The sequence below is a fragment of the Oncorhynchus clarkii genome, chromosome 20 (genome assembly GCF_045791955.1).
Source record: "Oncorhynchus clarkii lewisi isolate Uvic-CL-2024 chromosome 20, UVic_Ocla_1.0, whole genome shotgun sequence".
Classification (NCBI taxonomy): Eukaryota; Metazoa; Chordata; class Actinopteri; order Salmoniformes; family Salmonidae; genus Oncorhynchus; species Oncorhynchus clarkii.
In genome coordinates this window covers 24,691,049-24,709,371 of record NC_092166.1, presented here as the reverse complement: position 1 = coordinate 24,709,371, position 18,323 = coordinate 24,691,049, and the positions used below count along the sequence as shown (strand labels likewise).

At 45.6% G+C, this 18,323-nt stretch overlaps 1 protein-coding gene across 3 annotated transcripts in view; it reads left to right on the top strand.

Annotated features, from left to right (window-relative positions):
- The window catches only part of LOC139377355 (very long chain fatty acid elongase 1-like), a 31,744-nt gene extending 18,931 nt beyond the window's left edge, over positions 1-12,813 (top strand). Inside the window, exons 1-8 of one of the 3 annotated variants that reach the window (XM_071120379.1) lie at positions 8,394-8,747; positions 9,985-10,088; positions 10,240-10,430; positions 10,586-10,666; positions 10,817-10,873; positions 11,028-11,133; positions 11,652-11,791; positions 11,948-12,813. In XM_071120379.1, the coding sequence (XP_070976480.1) occupies positions 10,028-10,088; positions 10,240-10,430; positions 10,586-10,666; positions 10,817-10,873; positions 11,028-11,133; positions 11,652-11,791; positions 11,948-12,292 (981 nt within the window). In that variant the 5' untranslated portion in view covers positions 8,394-8,747; positions 9,985-10,027 and the 3' untranslated portion in view covers positions 12,293-12,813. Of the gene's footprint in view, positions 1-8,393; positions 8,748-9,984; positions 10,089-10,239; positions 10,431-10,585; positions 10,667-10,816; positions 10,874-11,027; positions 11,134-11,651; positions 11,792-11,947 lie in introns of those variants that run through there. The other 2 variants (XM_071120380.1, XM_071120378.1) reach the window with 2 other exon arrangements.
- Positions 12,814-18,323: the final 5,510 nt, after the last annotated feature.

The following is an 18,323-nucleotide window of genomic DNA, read 5'->3' as shown; positions in this document are numbered from 1 at the left end:
GGTCCCACCCAGTGACTGTCCAACTTGGGGCATCTGCCTTTTTTCCTTAGGGGGCTATAGACCCAGACCAGCTCCCCAGCCACAAAGTGCCTTCCCTGGGTGTGCATGTTATAGTTCCTCTTCTGCCTCGCACCTGCATTCACCAGCTGCTCTCTGGCAAAGGTGTGGGCTGTTTCCAGGCGGTCCTGGAGTCTCCGGGCATACTCCAGCCCCGGGGGAACATGAGGGCTATCCAGGGGCCAAACAAACGCCATCTCCGCAGATCTCTCTCCCAAGCATGAGGAGGGCAGGCGTGCAGGAGGTGGAGTCTTGGACAGCGGAGCGGCATGCCATCAGGACCATAGGCAGGTGCTTGTCCCAGTCATGTTGATGTTTGGCAGAGACGATGGCCAGCTGCTGTCCAAGCGTTTTGTTGAAGGACTCCACAAGGCCCTCACTTTGAGGATGGAGAGGAGTAGTGCGGGTCTTGTGCATACCCAGCCTCTCACACATGGTGGCGAACACACACGACTCAAAGTTTCTGCCTTGGTCGCTGTGGATGGACTCCGCAGCTCCAAACCTGCTGAACATCCCCGCTGTCAGGGTGTCGACAATGGTCTCTGCCTCCTGGTCAGGCAGAATAGGCCTCGGGCCATTTTTATGAAATAGTCCATGGCCGTGAGCACCCAGCGGTTTCCACTGTCTGTGGTCGGGAATGGCCCAACTACATCCACTCCCACCCTCTCCATGGGAGCCCTCACTGGGAACTATTGGAGCTGAGCATGAGTGGCCTGGGGGGCCCTTTCTCGCTGTGCAGTTGTCACAGCGGCGGCACGTCCTCCACATCCCTCTTGTGCTGCCCCCAGTAAAAGCCCTGACGGAGGCGGCGGAGTGTTTTTGTGACCCCAAAGTGTCCAGTCCCCACTAGAGGTCGACCGACTGATTTTTCAACGCCGATACCGATTTTATTGGAGGACCAAAAAAGCCGATACTGATTAATCGGCCGACTTTATTTTATTTATTTGTAATAATGACAATTACAACAATACTGAATGAACACTTATTTTAACTTAATACATCAATAAAATCAATTTAGCCTCAAATAAATAATGAAACATGTTCCATTTGGTTAAACTTCTTGACGCTACCCATCCCCTTAGTGGGATAATTGTTGCTGAATTGCATAGCGCCACATTCAAATAATATTACTAAAAATATTTATATTCATGAAATCACAAGTGCAATATAGCAAAACACAGCTTAGCATTTTGTTAAATCACCTGTCGTGTCAGATTTTGAAAATATGCTTTACAGCGAAAGAAATCTAAGCATTTGTAAGTTTATCGATCACTAGACAAAACTTTATGAACACCTAGCATCAAAGTAGCTTGGTCACAAATCAGGAAAGCAATCAAATTAATCGCTTACCTTTTGATCTTTGGATGTTTTCACTCACGAGACTCCCAGTTACACAATAAATGTTCCTTTTGTTCCATAAAGATTATTTTTATATCCAAAATACCTCAGTTTGTTTGGCGCGTTATGTTCAGAAATCCACAGGCTCGAGCGGTCATGACAACGCAGACAAATTCCAAATAGTATCTGTAATGTCCACAAAAACATGTCAAACGTTTTTTATAATCAATCCTCAGGTTGTTTTTAAAATATATAATCGATAATATATCAACTGGCACTGTCTCTTTTTCAGTAGGAGAGGGAGAGTCCATGGCTGCCCCACTGTTACTCAAGCAAAACTCATGGGAACACCCAGCTATCCACCGACGCTATGTTATCTTTCTCGCTCATTTTTCAAAATAAAAGCCTGAAACTATGTCTAAAGACTGACACCTTGAGGAAGCGATAGGAAAAGGAATCTGGTTGATATCCCTTTAAATGGAGCGAAGGCAGGCTATGGAACATGGAGCTTTCAAAATAAAAGCCACTTCCTGGTTTGATTTTCCTCAGGTTTCGTCTGCAATATCAGTTGTTATACTCACAGGCAATATTTTGACAGTTTTGGAAACTTTAGTGTTTTCTATCCTAATCTGTCAATTATATGCATATTCTAGCAAATGGGCCTGAGAAATAGGCTGTTTACATTGGGAACGTTATTTTTCCAAACATAAAAATAGTGCCCCTGAAAGAGGTTAAATAATGCAAAAACAAAGTGTTGGAGAAGAAAGTAAAAGTGCAATATGTGCCATGTAAGAAAGCTAATGTTTAAGTTCTTTGCTCAGAACATGAGAACATATGAAAGCTGGTGGTTCCTTTTAACATGAGTCTTCAATATTCCCAGGTAAGACGTTTTAGGTTGTAGTTATTATAGGAATTATAGGACTATTTCTCTCTCTACCATTTGTATTTCATATACCTTTGACTAGTGGATGTTCTTATAGGCACTTTAGTATTGCAAGTGTAACAGTACAGCTTCCGTCCCTCTCCTCGCTCCTCCCTGGGCTCGAACCAGGAACACAACGACAACAGCGTTACCCATGCAGAGCAAGGGGAACAACCACTCCGCAAGTCTCAGAGCGAGTGACGTTTGAAACGCTATTAGCGTGCACCCCGCTAACTAGCTAGCCATTTCACTTCGGTTACACCTGCCTCATCTCTGGAGTTGATAGGCTTGAAGTCATAAACAGCTCAATGCTTGACGCACAACAAAGAGCTGCTGGCAAAACGCACAAGTGCTGTTTGAATGAATGCTTACGAGCCTGCTGCTGCCTACCACCTCTGTCAGAGACTTGTATGCTCAGTCAGATTATATGCAACGCAGGACATGCTAGATAAACTAGTAATATCATCAACCATGTGTAGTTAACTAGTGATTTTGATTGTTTTTTATAAGATAAGTTTAATGCTAGCTAGCAACTTACCTTGGCTTACTGCATTCGCGTAACAGGCAGTCTCCTTGTGGAGTGCAACGAGAGGCAAGTGGTTATAGCGTTGGACTAGTTAACTGTAAGGTTGCAAGACTGGATCCCCCGAGCTGACAAGGTGAAAATCTGTCGTTCTGCCCCTGAACGAGGCAGTTAACCCACCGTTCCTATGCCGTCATTGAAAATAAGAATGTGTTCTTAATAACTGACTTGCCTAGTTAAATGAAGATGAAATAAAGGTGTACAAAAAATATATCGGCCAAATCGGTGTCCAAAAATACAGATTTCCGATTGTTATGAAAACTTGAAATCGGCCATTCCGATTAATCGGTCGACGTCTAGTCCCCACCCCCCCATGAGTACTCCGGAGCACAGCCTCCTGCAATGCTTTTGGGACCACCACCTCTCCTCTCCCAAGCAGCGACGCTTGAAGCCCCATACAAACCTCCTGTAGTACGAGGCCAGGCCCAGGAAGCTCTTCAGCTGACACTGGTCGGTGGGGGTGGGCCGGTCTCGGACAGCCCCCACCTTGTCCTCCATGGTGCTGATCCCCTCCTACCCCACTCGGTGGCCAAAGTACACCTCTCTCCTCATGAAGTGGCACTTCTCAGGGTGGCGCTTCAGACCTGCGGCAGCCACCTGCTCCAGCACACACCGTAGCGCCACCAGGGCTGACTGGAAGGCGCTGCCATGGGCCAGGATGTCATTGAGGTATACCAGACACTGCTGTCGGGGGATACCATCCAGCACCCTGTCCATCAAACGCTCAAAAGTAGCTGGGGCGTTGCACAGGCCGAAGCACTGGACCTTGAACTGCCAGTGTCCTCTGTTAGTGGAGAATGCAGTTTTGGCTCTGGCCTCTGGGGAGAGGGGCACCTGCCAGTAGCCACTGCGGAGGTCTAGTGAGGAGAACCAGGTTGACTCCCTAACCAGGTCCAGTGACTCAGCGATATGGTGTATCCTTCCTGGTTACTTCATTCAGCCGCCTGTAGTCTGCACAGAACCTCAGCTTGCCCCCCTTCTTAGGGACCATGATGATTGGCGCCGCCCAGGGGCTGTCTGAGGGCTAGATGACGTCTGCCCGCTGCATCTCCAACACCACAGCCTTGTCTGCCGCCTCCCGGCGTGCCAGCGGGGACGCATCTTGATGGGTCGAGCATCACCTGTGTTTGATCTCATGCTGCACCAGATGAGTCTGACCCACCTTTTCCTCACTCCGCGCAAAGCTGTCTCTGAATTCAAACCGCAACTGCCATAACCGTTCCTGCTGCTTGGGGTCAAGACCAACACAGTTCCTCCCCCATATCTCCCTCACTGCAGACAGTGTCCTCTTCTCTCCCATCTGGGGTAGCTGGGCTGGGGAGACATGGCCCAGGCTCGCGGAGGGATGTGTCGTGGAGGTAGCTGGGGGAAAGTTCACACACAGATGTGGGGGAGGGGGGGGCAGCCATGAGTCTGCTGCTTTAACTGTTGGAGTAAAGGGTTTGTTGGGTTGAGTGGGATTTGACATTAGGGGGGGGGCCATGGTGACTGCCGGCACTCCCTGGAAGCTCAGTGTGCCCCCATTTAGGTCTAACTGGCAGCCTGTGCTTCTAAGAAAGTCCAACCACAGGATACAAGGGTCCTGCACAGCCGCCACCCACACAGGATGAGGCACAGGCCTGCCCCCTACTGTCAGTCACCTGCGACTTTGTGGAGCTGCACAGTTTTGGACTCACAGAGTCCAACCTGGCACAATATCCGGCCTCACCAGGGTTACTGTGGACCCAATGTCCACCAGGGCAGGGCATCCTCTCCACAGTGACAGGGACATGACAAAAGTCTCCAACACAGGTCTGGCCCACCTCAACAACAGGCTCCATCAGCTTGCCCTCGTCTGCTTCTGGGGGAAGTGGAGACTTGCTTCTCCGTCTGTGCCGGTGGGCTCTTCCTGAAGATGGTGGTTGAGAAAGAAAGCCAGGGGTCTGTACTACCTGGTCCATGCGGACCCCGAGCCGTTTCCCTGAGCTCTGGGGGACATGGGGCAATCCCGGCGTAGATGGCCTGGCTGACCACAACCCCAGCAGACCCTGGGACCAGGGCGTGTGTTTCGTGCCGCCTGTAGCGACACCGCACAAATGAGTTCTGTCATTCCAGCCACCCATGCAGGCTTTTCCGTCTCCCAGCCCGCACAGAGGGTCTGTCTCCCTGCACCCCCACCAAAGCCCCAACCCACACCAGCTCCCTCTCCAAAGCCATCTGAAATGACTCGGATGAGCCAGCTGGGTCTGTATGCACAGCTAACGTGCTAGGTCGCTCTGCACAGAGGGGGGGCATGTGTACATATGCCCTCTGAGAGAGGCTCTCAATTTCATTAGCTAGCACCCGTAGAGGCTCTCCAGGCTGCCTGCATCTATTACTCAGTTCGGAGCGCAGCAGCCCGGGCTGTACACACTGTCCATAGTGCCTCAGTGCTCCCACTAAAGCACCATAATCACGTCTGTCCTTGAGGCTAATCAATATCAAACAGGCCAGAGCTTCATCAGTGAGGCATAAAGCCAACTGCAGTGCCCTTTCCTCATCCGACCACCACCTAAAATGAGCTAACAGTTCAAACTGATCATGAAAAGCTTCCCAATCCGCTTTACCGGAATACTTCAGGGTCTTAACAGATACGGACAACTTACTTACGCAGCCGGGAACTGGGTGCCGCCATGTTTGTTTACATCCTGAGCCCCAGATTCCTCGTCCCGCCGCGTCTACGTCACCCCTTCTGTCCGTCCACCAGAATCCTCGCGAGGCACAGTTGACGAAGCACTCATGCTCGCTTCAGCCGCCATCACTCTAACGTCTTCCTTCAAGCGGCCTCTGGGCTCCGACGCCCTGGCGATCTCCTCAGCCAGATCCTCTGACGTCCATGCACACGCACCTCCTTGGCCATAATCGTCCCCTACCTCCACTTTCGGGATTCCCTCGATGCATTTTCAACCCCCGTTCTCACATACGGTAGCTAGCCACAGAAGTCAGCTGGCTAACGTTTATCAACGTTTTTTTTTTAACTCCTGACACCAATGTAATGATCTGACTAGATCATAAATGGACAATTGTCCAGACAGAGGATTGAGTTGACGGTTGATTAACCCAACTATACACAGGCTACTGTTTGGCCGTAGCCCAAACAAAATATATGAAAGCTACCCCACAAACCAACCATGACCTTCTCTTGTGAAGCCCAGACGTAAGAGAAAGAACAATGGCTAAACCTGGTCTTAACTTCCAATGCTCCATCCCCCACCATGCCACTCCGCCAACCACAAGGATGCCCGGCATCAGAACATTCCAGGCACACTGGGTACTGGTAAGTACAACACAACCAACTAATAGCCTAACACATAAAACACAGCTGTCTGTGCGGGTCGCTACAGTACTATTGTCAATATGCACTAAAGGTAGTTGGCGTCTATGAATTGAGTAACCATGTTTTAGTGCACTAACAATGCGGTCCATCAGTTTCCGAAGAATTTATCTACCATCTGCTCTTTCCACATTCATCCAACTCTTTTTTTTTTTGGCTGGCTAAACCTAGTTTTTTGACAGATCGTTTGCTGTCTGTCTGCTGTTGACAGCATAGTCCTTCAGCACTTTCCTTCATCTGTGCTGTAAGTAATGTCCATTTTTGTGACTGTCCAGAGATACTTTTGAGGGGATGGGGAAACTCCATTGGAGAAGTATTAACTCCCACTGTGCACATTGTCCATGCGTCATCAATGGTCTGCACGATGCATTCTGGCCGATGATGGGACAAGGAGTAACCTTATACAAAGAGTTAATGGGAGTCAATTGACCTTAACCCAACATTAGCCTGAATTATGTGAACAAGAAGTACTATATTACAAATATATTTTGGGATGTGAGATGATTAACTTTACGTACTTTTGAGGAAAATAGGCAGGTTTCTCGACTCATACACTGACTTTTAGAAGGGATTGCGTGACGCAACGCAAACAAGATGTGTCGACAGTGTGCTGAGTGGGGCTTTGTACGTTTCTCCATTCATTGGCAACTGGGATTCCTATCTCCACCTTCTCTAAATATCTCTGGACTGTCTGGGTCTTGTGTCCTAGGAGAGGCCAGGGGCCACGTCTCTTACGTGAGAGCACTCGGGGCCAATATTCCCGCCAAATCGTACCAGACCACGATTATTCCAGCAGCAGTGGAATAGGCAACCCTAGGGTCTCTTATCCTTGCCACTTATGTCAATTTTAGAGCTATTTGAATGATTTAAAAAAACATGTAACCTTTTTTAATGAGGGGAAAGTACCGGTTCTCGATGGCCTATTGTGGCTGACAACTACACCCAGTATGGGACTACAGGTCCAGTCAATCCCCCATCTAGAGGGATGCTGAAAAGAATGTTCTGAATGTTGGCGATTTGCCCAAAACCTCAGCCCATAGGGAAGAGGTGTATTTGATCTTGAAAGAATCTGTGATGTGTGGTTAACCCTGTCTGGTTGGTGTTTCTAGGGTTGGTTTAGGTGTGATTTTTGTTTATTGGTCTAATCCTATCATATTTTCACTTAGATGTGGTGGTGTCTTCCTCCTCCACTTGCCCCACCCTACTTCATCATTCTCTCCTCTGTCTTAAATACATACTGGCTGTAGGCCTACATTTTAACTTGCCAACTCAGTATGACAAATATGGACTAATTCCTATGATATGTCATCTTGTCTAAACAGCCAGGTCATCATCACGTGAGGGTATATGGCCTTTTATAGTGTATACCCCCCCATGTGCTTTCCCCCAGGGAAAGTCTTAAAGCACTGTGTAAACTGACAGTTGTCAATGTGTGTGTGTTAAATTTTTTTGTCTGTACACTGCTCATGCCAAGATTCTTCTAATTCCAGTCAGCCATTCATGCCAACGCAAGATTGAGTGATAACATTTTAAGGCCCCCTCTTTCACCACAACGCTCATTTCCAGTTCTCAGTGTCTGAGGAACAGGTAGAACCAGAGCTACTGGAAGTTAGTGGAACCTGTCATATTGTGTCTGTAGGTGGGACAGACGTGAGTTTAAGCCTAGGCTCCGTGCCTGTTGTCAGTTAGGGCCACATGGACACATTACATCCCCGTGATTTACTCTCATATCCCCCTTATTATTATAAGGGATGTGTTAGTTTTTGTTACATATAGACGTACTATGTGATGGGCCCCCATTATTTAAGAGGCCATTCAAACTCTCCAGGGCCCAGTTTTTCAAAAGTTATCTATCCAGATTTTGCCAAATGGAATGAATAGAACAGGAGTCCCCATTTCAAATGAAGTTCTATTCGTTATATTTCTATGCATTCAATCCCATCGGATAGGTGAAATCCATATAACTTTTGAAAACTGGGCACAGAGGTTGCTACTGGATTCTCCCTCGCTTACTACCTTCAGCTACCCAACCCTGCTCTGATGACCAATGGCCATTCCCACTTTTTCTGCTGAACCAATCAGAGAGAGGCATAGTGGTTAGGGGAGGATGGGTCTAAATGTTGAAACAGGGTGTGTTCCTGAAACTAGCTGGGTGTTGTCACTTAGTAGTGTGCTCAGCCTTTGGTTTAAATCTGGGTTGAATGAGTCCCAACACAGCTGTCTTCCTTCATAGCTGTACACATCTCTCTCTCTGACTTAGTCTGCCCGAGCTTTCTGTGGCTATTTCTAGAAGGTAATTTGATTCAACATTTTGAGGACTTCAAGGGAGAAACAAGAAATTCTGGGACTAGCATTACACTTTTTCAGAGAATCTCTCTTTTTGACTCCTCTGCTTTGCTGGGCCTGGCCCATTGTAGGGTCATTGGTTGTTGCTCTCTTGGCCGTGTGCCTAAAGGCCTGAGGGTTTGGGGACAGTACTGAGGACAACTTAGTAGGTGAGTCGTGTTAACAAAAACATGTCTGACTGTATAATCTCAGTAATGCTCAGTGCTATACTCCATCTAGCACTGCAGTGTCTATTTCAAGTTTTTTACTTTTATAAACTGTCAGGATAGGTTTTTCTTGTAGTTAGAGCTGTATTACTTGGTGGATATGAAAACGCTGTCCCATCTTTGTGTGGAGTGGGTTTTATTGCCGTTGTATGGAAAGGACATAAAAAATAAAATATCCAACATTCTCTCTTTTGTTCTTCGCTCTTAGTTTGGTTTGCCGGCTCACCTCCAAGCCACTCCATCTCTGTCATGTTTCTCAATCCCTCATCCATTACTATCTAGTGAGCTCATACCACATACTGACTGTTCAAATGTGTTCACCTCACCTGTTTGACTGGATCTGTTAGTCATTGAGAGAACACATTGTCTCAAAGGAGTCGCTAAGGGAATGTTAAATGCTGCTGAACAAGCTCTTTGTAAAACTACCACCATCTTGGGTCGCGGTGTGTGAGATGATTTTATTAGTATAGTGGCGCGTTTTGTTTTTTAGGTTGACTCCATGCTAAAGCCTATATAGTATATTCTTATGTGTAGGTTAAAGCTGGTGGGGCTGCAACTGCCTGGTATGCCAGATTCATCTATGGTATACAACTGCATGCAAATGTAACCTATCCCCTGTTTCTTGCTAGAAACTAAAGTAAACACTGAACAAGTGAAATGCAGTTCAGTTGTAATTGTGCTGGTGTGTCTGTTTGCCTTTGCAGTCTGGTGTGTAGATAATCCCTAATATTACATATGTTTTATGTCCATGGCTGAAAGTGGAATAAAACACTTAGCTACTATAAAAAAGTTCATATAATATTACTTATCTGTGAAAAATCCCAGTAGGATCTATTGGGCATTGACTGACCTACAGTACATGGTCAGACCGACTACAATGCCCTTTGTGGCGATTTTTACAGTTGTGAATTATGTTTGTTTTGTTTGTCTATCAGATAGATAGTCAGTCATCAAAGCAGAGCCTCCGGTTCAGATATATGATGGGCCTGTGCAGCTGTCTCTGTTTGTTTAGTAGGGGAGGTAGTGTGACACTAGGCTCCTATGTTCATCACCTTATGTCTCTGTGTACTATAAGCCTAAGGACACACCACTGCTTTCCATGTAGGCATAAAAGCATTAGCTGCCATTATCACCACCCACTGTCTTTTCAACCAAATTGTATTTTTGTCTTTTTTTTCAGGGTTTTTTGATCAACTGAATAAAGAAGGAAAGAGGCCATCAAAATGCTGCTAGAACTGGGATCCAATATTATGTCGTTGTATGAGTATTTATTGCAGAGAACGGGTGAGTGCTTTCTCTAAAATTGATATTTTTATTATTACAATTTGGAAATGAATGAAATACATTTGAATTGCAGTTTGTAGATGATGAACATGTTGTACCATGCTGTGTGTGTAACCTGTATTGTTGTCTTTGATAAATTGCTTATCCTCAGACCACCGGTTGTTGCCCTACCCGTTGATGCGGACCCCCTTCCAGATGACCAGCATCCTGTTGGGCTATGTATTCTTCTCGCTGTATGCAGGGCCTCGCCTGATGGTACACCGCAAGCCCTATCACCTCAAATCAGCCATGATCGTCTATAACTTCAGCATGGTGTTCCTGAACGCCTTCCTTGTCTATGAGGTGAGCAAAGCAGTTAGTCGTTCAGCAGAATTTAAGCTCTTCAAAGAACCTTGTTGTGAAGACAGACTGTACTCTAGGTGCGTTTTTTATTTAATTTTTTAACAGCTTTTATGAATGTATGATATGACAGCCAGTTCTGTGCTTTGCCATTGCAGTTCCTGATGTCAGGATGGGGCACCACCTTTACCTGGAGATGTGACCTTTGTGACTACTCAAGCAGCCCACAGGCTCTAAGGGTAAGCTTTATTTATAAGAGAATCTGCTTTCTATCTCATGAGATGCCATCCATGTTTTCATTCAATGAAAATGTTTTATATTTTATAGGTCAAATTATATTATTTGATGCCATCTATTTATTCTCTGTACTTTTCTCTCCTTTTTGTCAGATGGTTCGAGTGGCTTGGTGGTTTTACTTCTCTAAATTCATCGAGCTTCTGGACACAGTAAGAATGTTTTTTTTTTCTAATAAAAAAATATTAGCATGAACTGTGCTTTGACGTTAGCATAAATCAACTTCTGACTTCGTCTTTCTGACACACATGGAGATTTTAGAATTTGTTTGCTTTAGAGTAATTTAAACTCTTGTCTGCTTTGCAGTTATTCTTTGTGCTGCGTAAGAAACACAGCCAGATTACATTTCTTCATGTCTTCCATCACTCCTTCATGCCCTTCACGTGGTGGTGGGGTATGACCATCGCTCCTGGTAATCTTGACCTCATAATGACATCATCCCCATGCAGTGTGCTTACAGTCGCACATATAACCTGTTTAACTTTAGAGTAGTTAACTGTGGGGGGGGGGGGGGTGTGTGTGTGTTGTTGTTCAATAAACCTCATAACCACAAAAGGAACGTTTTACCAGGGAATAAGGAGTTTAACAAAATTATTTAGGAACAACATGTATTTTGTTATGCCCCTGTGACTATTCAGAATCTCTGAATGGGGCTCTCGGGTGGCGCAGTGGTCTAATGCACTGCATCTCAGTGCTTAGAGGCGTCACTACAGACACCCTGGTTTGAATCCAGGCGGTATAACAACTGGCCATGATTGGGAGTCCCGTTAGGGCGGCGCACAATTGGCCCAGCGTCGTCCGGGTTTGGCCAGTGTAGGCCGTCATTGTAAATAAGAATTTGTTCTTAACTGACTTGCCTAGTTAAATAACGGGTACATTTAAAAAAAAAAAAATAATTATAATAATGTGCCTGTCATTGTGAATCTCCAGCAGGGGGAATGAGCTCGTTCCATGCCATGGTCAACGCATGTGTCCACGTCATCATGTACACCTACTATGGCCTGTCCGCTGCAGGACCTCGCTTCCAGAAATACCTCTGGTGGAAGAAGTACATGACCGCAATCCAGCTTGTGGGTGTTCTTTCTTAATGATGTACAATTGGAAGAAACTGTTAAACGGAAGCATTGATTTGTGAATAGCTGCCAATGTTACTGTTGTGAATTGGTGACTCGCGCGCCATCTACAAACATCATTCATATGTTCTCCCTTATTTCTTCCTTCTTCAGATCCAGTTTGTGCTGATCTCACTTCACATCTCTCAATACTACTTCATGGAGAAGTGTGACTTTCAGGTGCCCATGTTCATTCACCTCATCTGGATGTACGGAACCTTCTTCTTCGTACTTTTCTCCAACTTCTGGATTCAGGCCTACATAAAGGGTAAACGGCTGCCTACAGCAACCAAGGAGGCAAAGCTCAAGCAGAATGGCGTTACTAATGGTCATACCAACGGCATTACCATTGGCAACATTTCCGTGGTGCCCAACGGCAAACAAGTGGAGAATGGCAATGGGACAACAGCGCACCGTGTCAACGGCCATAACCAACTAGGCAAAGTGAAGGAAGTCTAGCTTTGTCATTTTGGACGGGGAAACATAACTGTCTGAGTGAGCCTCCAAAATGCCAAAGATTCCAAAACAATGCTACTCTTTCACATGTTAGCTACTGATCACTTTCCTCAAATGTATATTTTTTATATTTATTTACACTGCTTTTGGGATATGAATGGCGTAATGGATTTACCAGTTGGTCCCTACTTGACACACTGTTAAATTGAGTGGTTGGAGGGAACTACTAACTGTAGATCACACTGTATGAAGAGGTGTTCATCCTCACTATTATTCACCTCCAACCCAGTTTTGAAATGACCAATGAAAGCCCACCCTTGGACTTTAACTTCTTGTTTGGCTGGCATGACTCCTGTGTTGCTTGAAAATATTGTAGTTTCCACTGAAAGGACTGGAACATGCTTGTAAATGGCTGACCCAGGTCTATTTCAAAGAGATGGGATTTGTATTGATGTCCATCATGGTTTTGTTTTTTGGTGCTGTTTATATTTAACTTTTTTTGAAATAAAACACATTTTAAGTAAGGCTGAGTCATTAAACATACTTACCGGGAGGCACATAAGGCATCCACAATCAAATACATCAGCCGATGTCACAAAGTGCTGTACAGAAACCCAGCCTAAAACCCCAAACAGCAGGTTTCTCGACTCAAACACTGACTTTTAGAAGGGATTGCGTGACACAACGTGAACAAGATTTTTCGACAGTCTGCTGGGTGGGGCGATATACGTTTCTCCATTCATTGGTGGCTAGGAAAAACTCCCTAGAAAGGCAGGAACCTAGGAAGAAACCTAGAGAGGAACCAGGCTATGAGTGATGGCCAGTCCTCTTCTGGCTTGGCTGGGTGGCGATTTATAACAGTACATGGCCAAGATGTTCAAATGTTCATAGATTACCAGCAGGGTAAAATGATAATCACAGTAGTTGTTGAGGGTGCACCTGGTCAGCACCTCAGGAGTAAATGTCAGTTGGCTTTTCATAGCCGATCATTCAGAGTTAGAGAGACAGCAGGTGCGGTAGAGAGAGAGTCGAATACAGCAGGTCCGGGACAAGGTAGCACATCTGGTGAACAGGTCAGGGTTCCATAGCCACAGGCAGAACAGTTGAAACTGGAGCAGCAGCAGGTGGACTGGGGACAGCAAGGAGTCATCAGGCCAGGTAGTCCTGAGGCATGGTCCTAGGGCTCAGGTCCTCCGAGAGAAAAGAGAGTTAGAGGGAGAATACTTAAATTCACACAGGATAACACAGGAGAAATACTCCAGATATAACGAACTGATCCTAGCCCCCCCCCCCCCGACACAAACTATTGCATAAATACTGGAGGCTGACACACTGTGGCCCTGCGCGACGATACCCCCAGACAGGGCCAACCAGGAAGGATATAACGCCACCCACTTTGACAAAGCACAGCCCCCACACCACTAGAGGGATATATTCAAACCAACTTACTAGCCTGAGACAAGGCCGAGTATAGCCCATGAAGATCTCCCCCACGGCACAACCTGAGGGGGGCGCCAACCCGGACAGAAAGATCCTATCAGTGACTCAACCCACTCAAGTGAAGCACCCCTCCTAGGGGCGGCATGGAAGAGCACCAGTAAGCCAGTGACTCAGCCCCGGTAATAGAATTAGAGGCAGAGAATCCCAGTGAAGAGAGGGGAACCGGCCAGGCAGAGACAGCAAGGGCGGTTCATTGCTCCAGTGCCTTTCCGTTCACCTTCACACCCCTGGGCCAGACTACACTCAATCATAGGACCTACTGAAGAGATGAGTTTTCAATAAAGACAAATGTCGAGACCGAGTCTGCATCTCTCACTTAGGTAGGCAGACCATTGCATAAAAATTGAGCTCTATAGGAGAAAGCCTTTCCTCTAGCTGTTTCCTTAGAAATTCTAGGGACAATAAGGAGGCCTGTGTTTTGTGACAGTAGCGTATGGTAGATATACAGCAGGACCAAATCGAAAAGATAGGTAGGAGCAAGCCCGTGTAATGCTTTGTAGGTTAGCAGTAAAACCTTGAAATCAGCCCTTGCCTTAACAGGAAGCCAGTGTAGAGGCTAGCACTGAAGTAATATGATACATTTTTTTTGGTTCTAGTCAAGATTCAAGAGCAGCCGTGTTCAGCACTAACTGAAGTTAATTTAGTGCTTTATTCAGGCAGCCAGAAACTAGAGCATTGCAGTAGTATAATCTAGAAGTGACAAAAGCATGGTTACATTTTTCTGCATCATTTTTGGACAGGAAGTTTCTGATTTTTGCAATGTTACGTAGATGGAAAAAATCTGTAACGCCAAGGGCCTTCGCAGATTTATTTGAGACGACTGTACAACTATCAAGATTAATTGTCAGTACCAACAGAAGATCTGTTTGTTTTTTGGGACCTAGAACTAGCATCTCTATTTTGTCTGAGTATAAAGTTTTTTAAATTGCCACCATCCACTTCTTATGTCTGAAACACAGGCTTCCAGGGTCAGCAAATTTGGAGCTTCATCATGTTTCATCGAAATGTACAGCTGTGTATCATCCGCATAGCAGTGAAAGTTAACACTATGGTTCCGAATCACAACACCAAGAGGTAAAATATATAGTTAAAACAATAGTGGTCCTAAAACGGAGCCAAGAGGAACACCGAAATTTACAGTTGAGGACAAACAATCCACAGAGACAAACTGATAGCTTTCCGACAGATAAGATCTAAACCAGGCCAGAACTTGCCCATGTAGACCAATTTGGGTTTCCAATCTCTCCAAAAGAATGTGGTGATCGACAGTATCAAAGCAGCACTAAGGTCTAGGAGCATGAGGACAGATGCAGAGCCTTGGTCTGATGCCATTAGAAGGTAATTTACCACCTTCACGAGTGCAGTCTCAGTGTTATGATGGGGTCTAAAACCAGACTGAAGGGCCTCCCGGGTGGTGCAGTGGTTAAGGGTGCTGTACTGCAGCACCAGCTGTGCCATCAGAGACTCTGGGTTCGCGCCCAGGCTCTGTCGTAACCGGCCGCGACCGGGAGGTCCGTGGAGCGACGCAGGATTGGCCTAGCGTCGTCCGGGTTAGGGAGGGCTTGGTCGGTAGGGATGTCCTTGTCTCATCACGCACTCCTGTGGCAGGCCGGGCGCAGTGCGCGATGTTTCCTCCGACACATTGGTGCGGCTGGCTTCCGGGTTGGATGCGCGCTGTGTTAAGAAGCAGTGCGGCTTGGTTGGGTTGTGTATCGGAGGACGCATGACTTTCAACCTTTGTCTCTCCCGAGCCCGTACGGGAGTTGTAGCGATGAGACAAGATGGTAGCTACTACAACAATTGGATACCACAAAATTGGGGAGAAAAAGGGGTTCAAATAAAAAATAAAACCAGACCGTTTCGTATACATTGTCTTCAGGAAAGCTGTGAGTTGCTGTCAAGGTTTGGCTTTTTCAAGAGAGGCGTTATTACTGCCACTTTTAGTGAGTTTGGTACACATCCGGTGGATGGGGAGCTGTTTATTATGTTCAAGGGGGCCAAGCACAGGAAGCAGCTCTTTCAGTAGTTTAGTTGGAATAAGGTCCAGTATGCAGCTTGAAGGTTTAGAGGCCATGACTATTTTCATCAGTGCCAAGAGATATAGTATTAAAAAACTTGAGTGTCTCCCTTGACCCTAGGTGCTGGCAGTGTTGTGCAGACTCAGGACAACTGATCTTCAGAGAAATACGCAGATTTAAAAAGGAGTCTGTAATTTGCTTTCTTATGATCATGATCTTTTCGTCAAAGAAGTTGATGAATTTATCACTGCTGAATTGAAAGCCATCCTCTCTTGGGGAATGCTCCTTTTTATTTAGCTTTGCGACAGTATCAAAAATAAATGTTGGATTGTTCTTATTCTCCTCAATTAAGTTGGAAAAATAGGATGATCGAGCAGTGGTGTAGCGCCATTTCTGTTCCATATTCCTGGAAGATTGCTTCAGGGCTCTGGTATTTTCTGTATACCAGGGAGCTAGTTTCTTATGACAAATGTTTTTTGTTTTTATGGGTGTGACTGCATCTAGGGTATTACGCAAGATTACATTTAGTTCCTCAGTTAGGTGGTTAACCGATTTTTGTAGTCTGACGTCCTTGGGTATGTGGAGGGAGTCTGGAAGGGCATCTAGGAATCTTTGGGTTGTCCGAGAATTTATAGCACAGCTTTTGATGATCCTTGGTTGGGGTCTGAGCAGATTATTTGTTGCGATTGCAAACATAATAATATGATGGTCGGATAGTCCATGATTGAGGAAAAATATTAAGATCCACAATATTTATTTATTCCACGGGACAAAACTAGGTCCAGAGTATGACTGTGGCAGTGAGTAGGTCCGGAGACATGTTGGACAAAACCCACTGAGTCGATGATGGCTCCGAAAGCCTTTTGGAGTGGGTCTGTGGACTTTTCCATGTGAATATTAAAGCCACCAAAAATTTGAATATTATCTGCTATGACTACAAGGTCCGATAGGATTTCAGTGACAAACGCTGTATACGGCCCAGGAGGCCTGTAAACAGTAGCTTTAAAAAGTGATTGAGTAGGCTGCATAGATTTCATGAATAGGAAAATAACCTCACACTCAACGTCAACAAAACTAAGGAGATGATTGTGGACTTCAGGAAACAGCAGAGGGAACACCCCCCTATCCACATCGATGGAACAGTAGTGGAGAGGGTAGTAAGTTTTAAGTTCCTCGGCGTACACATCACAGACAAACTGAATTGGTCCACCCACACAGACAGCATCGTGAAGAAGGCGCAGCAGCGCCTCTTTAACCTCAGAAGGCTGAAGAAATTTGGCTTGTCACCAAAAGCACTCACAAACTTCTACAGATGCACAATCGAGAGCATCCTGTCGGGCTGTATCACCGCCTGGTACGGCAACTGCTCCGCCCACAACCGTGAGGTTTGCACAACGCATCACCGGGGGCAAACTACCTGCCCTCCAGGACACCTACACCACCCGATGTCACAGGAAGGCCATAAAGATTATCAAGGACAACTACCCGAGCCACTGCCTGTTCACCCCGCTATCATCCAGAAGGCGAGGTCAGTACAGGTGCATCAAATCTGGGACCGAGAGACTGAAAAACAGCTTCTATCTCAAGGCCATCAGACTGTTAAACAGCCACCACTAATATTGAGTGGCTGCTGCCAACACACTGACTCAACTCCAGCCACTTTAATAATGGGAATTGATGGGAAATTATGTAAAATATATCACTGGCCACTTTAAACAATGCTACCTAATATGTTTACATACCCTACATTATTCATCTCATATATGTATATACTGTACTGTATATCATCTACTGCATCTTTATGTAATACATGTATCACTAGCCACTTTAACTATGCCACTTTGTTTACATACTCATATGTATATACTGTACTCAATACCATCTACTGTATCTTGCCTATGCCGCTCTGTACCATCACTCATTCATAGATCTTTATGTACATATTCTTTATCCCCTTACACTTGTCTATAAGGTAGTAGTTTTGGAATTGTTAGCTAGATTACTTGTTGGTTATTACTGCATTGTCGGAACTAGAAGCACAAGCATTTCGCTACACTCGCATTAACATCTGCTAACCATGTGTATGTGACAAATAAAATTTGATTTGACTAGAAGCTCGAAAGATGAGAATGCAATCTTTTTTTTGTAAATTGAAATTTGCTATCGTAAATGTTAGCAACACCTCCACCTTTGCTGGATGCGCGGGGATATGGTCACTAGTGTAACCAGGAGAGGCCTCATTTAACACAGTAAATTCATCAGGCTTAAGCCATGTTTCAGTCAGGTCAATCACAAGATTATGATCAGTTAATTGACCATAACTGTCTAGGAACTGAGGGATCTAACATTAAGTAGCCCCATTTTGAATGTCACAATCTCTTTCAATGACAGGAATGGATGTCTTCGAACACCGCCATGTTTAGACCAACCTAGATGGAGGAACAGTCTCAATTGGGATAGCTGAGCTGACTACACTGACTGCTGGTGGCACTCCACTGAGTTGGCAGCCTGCACCC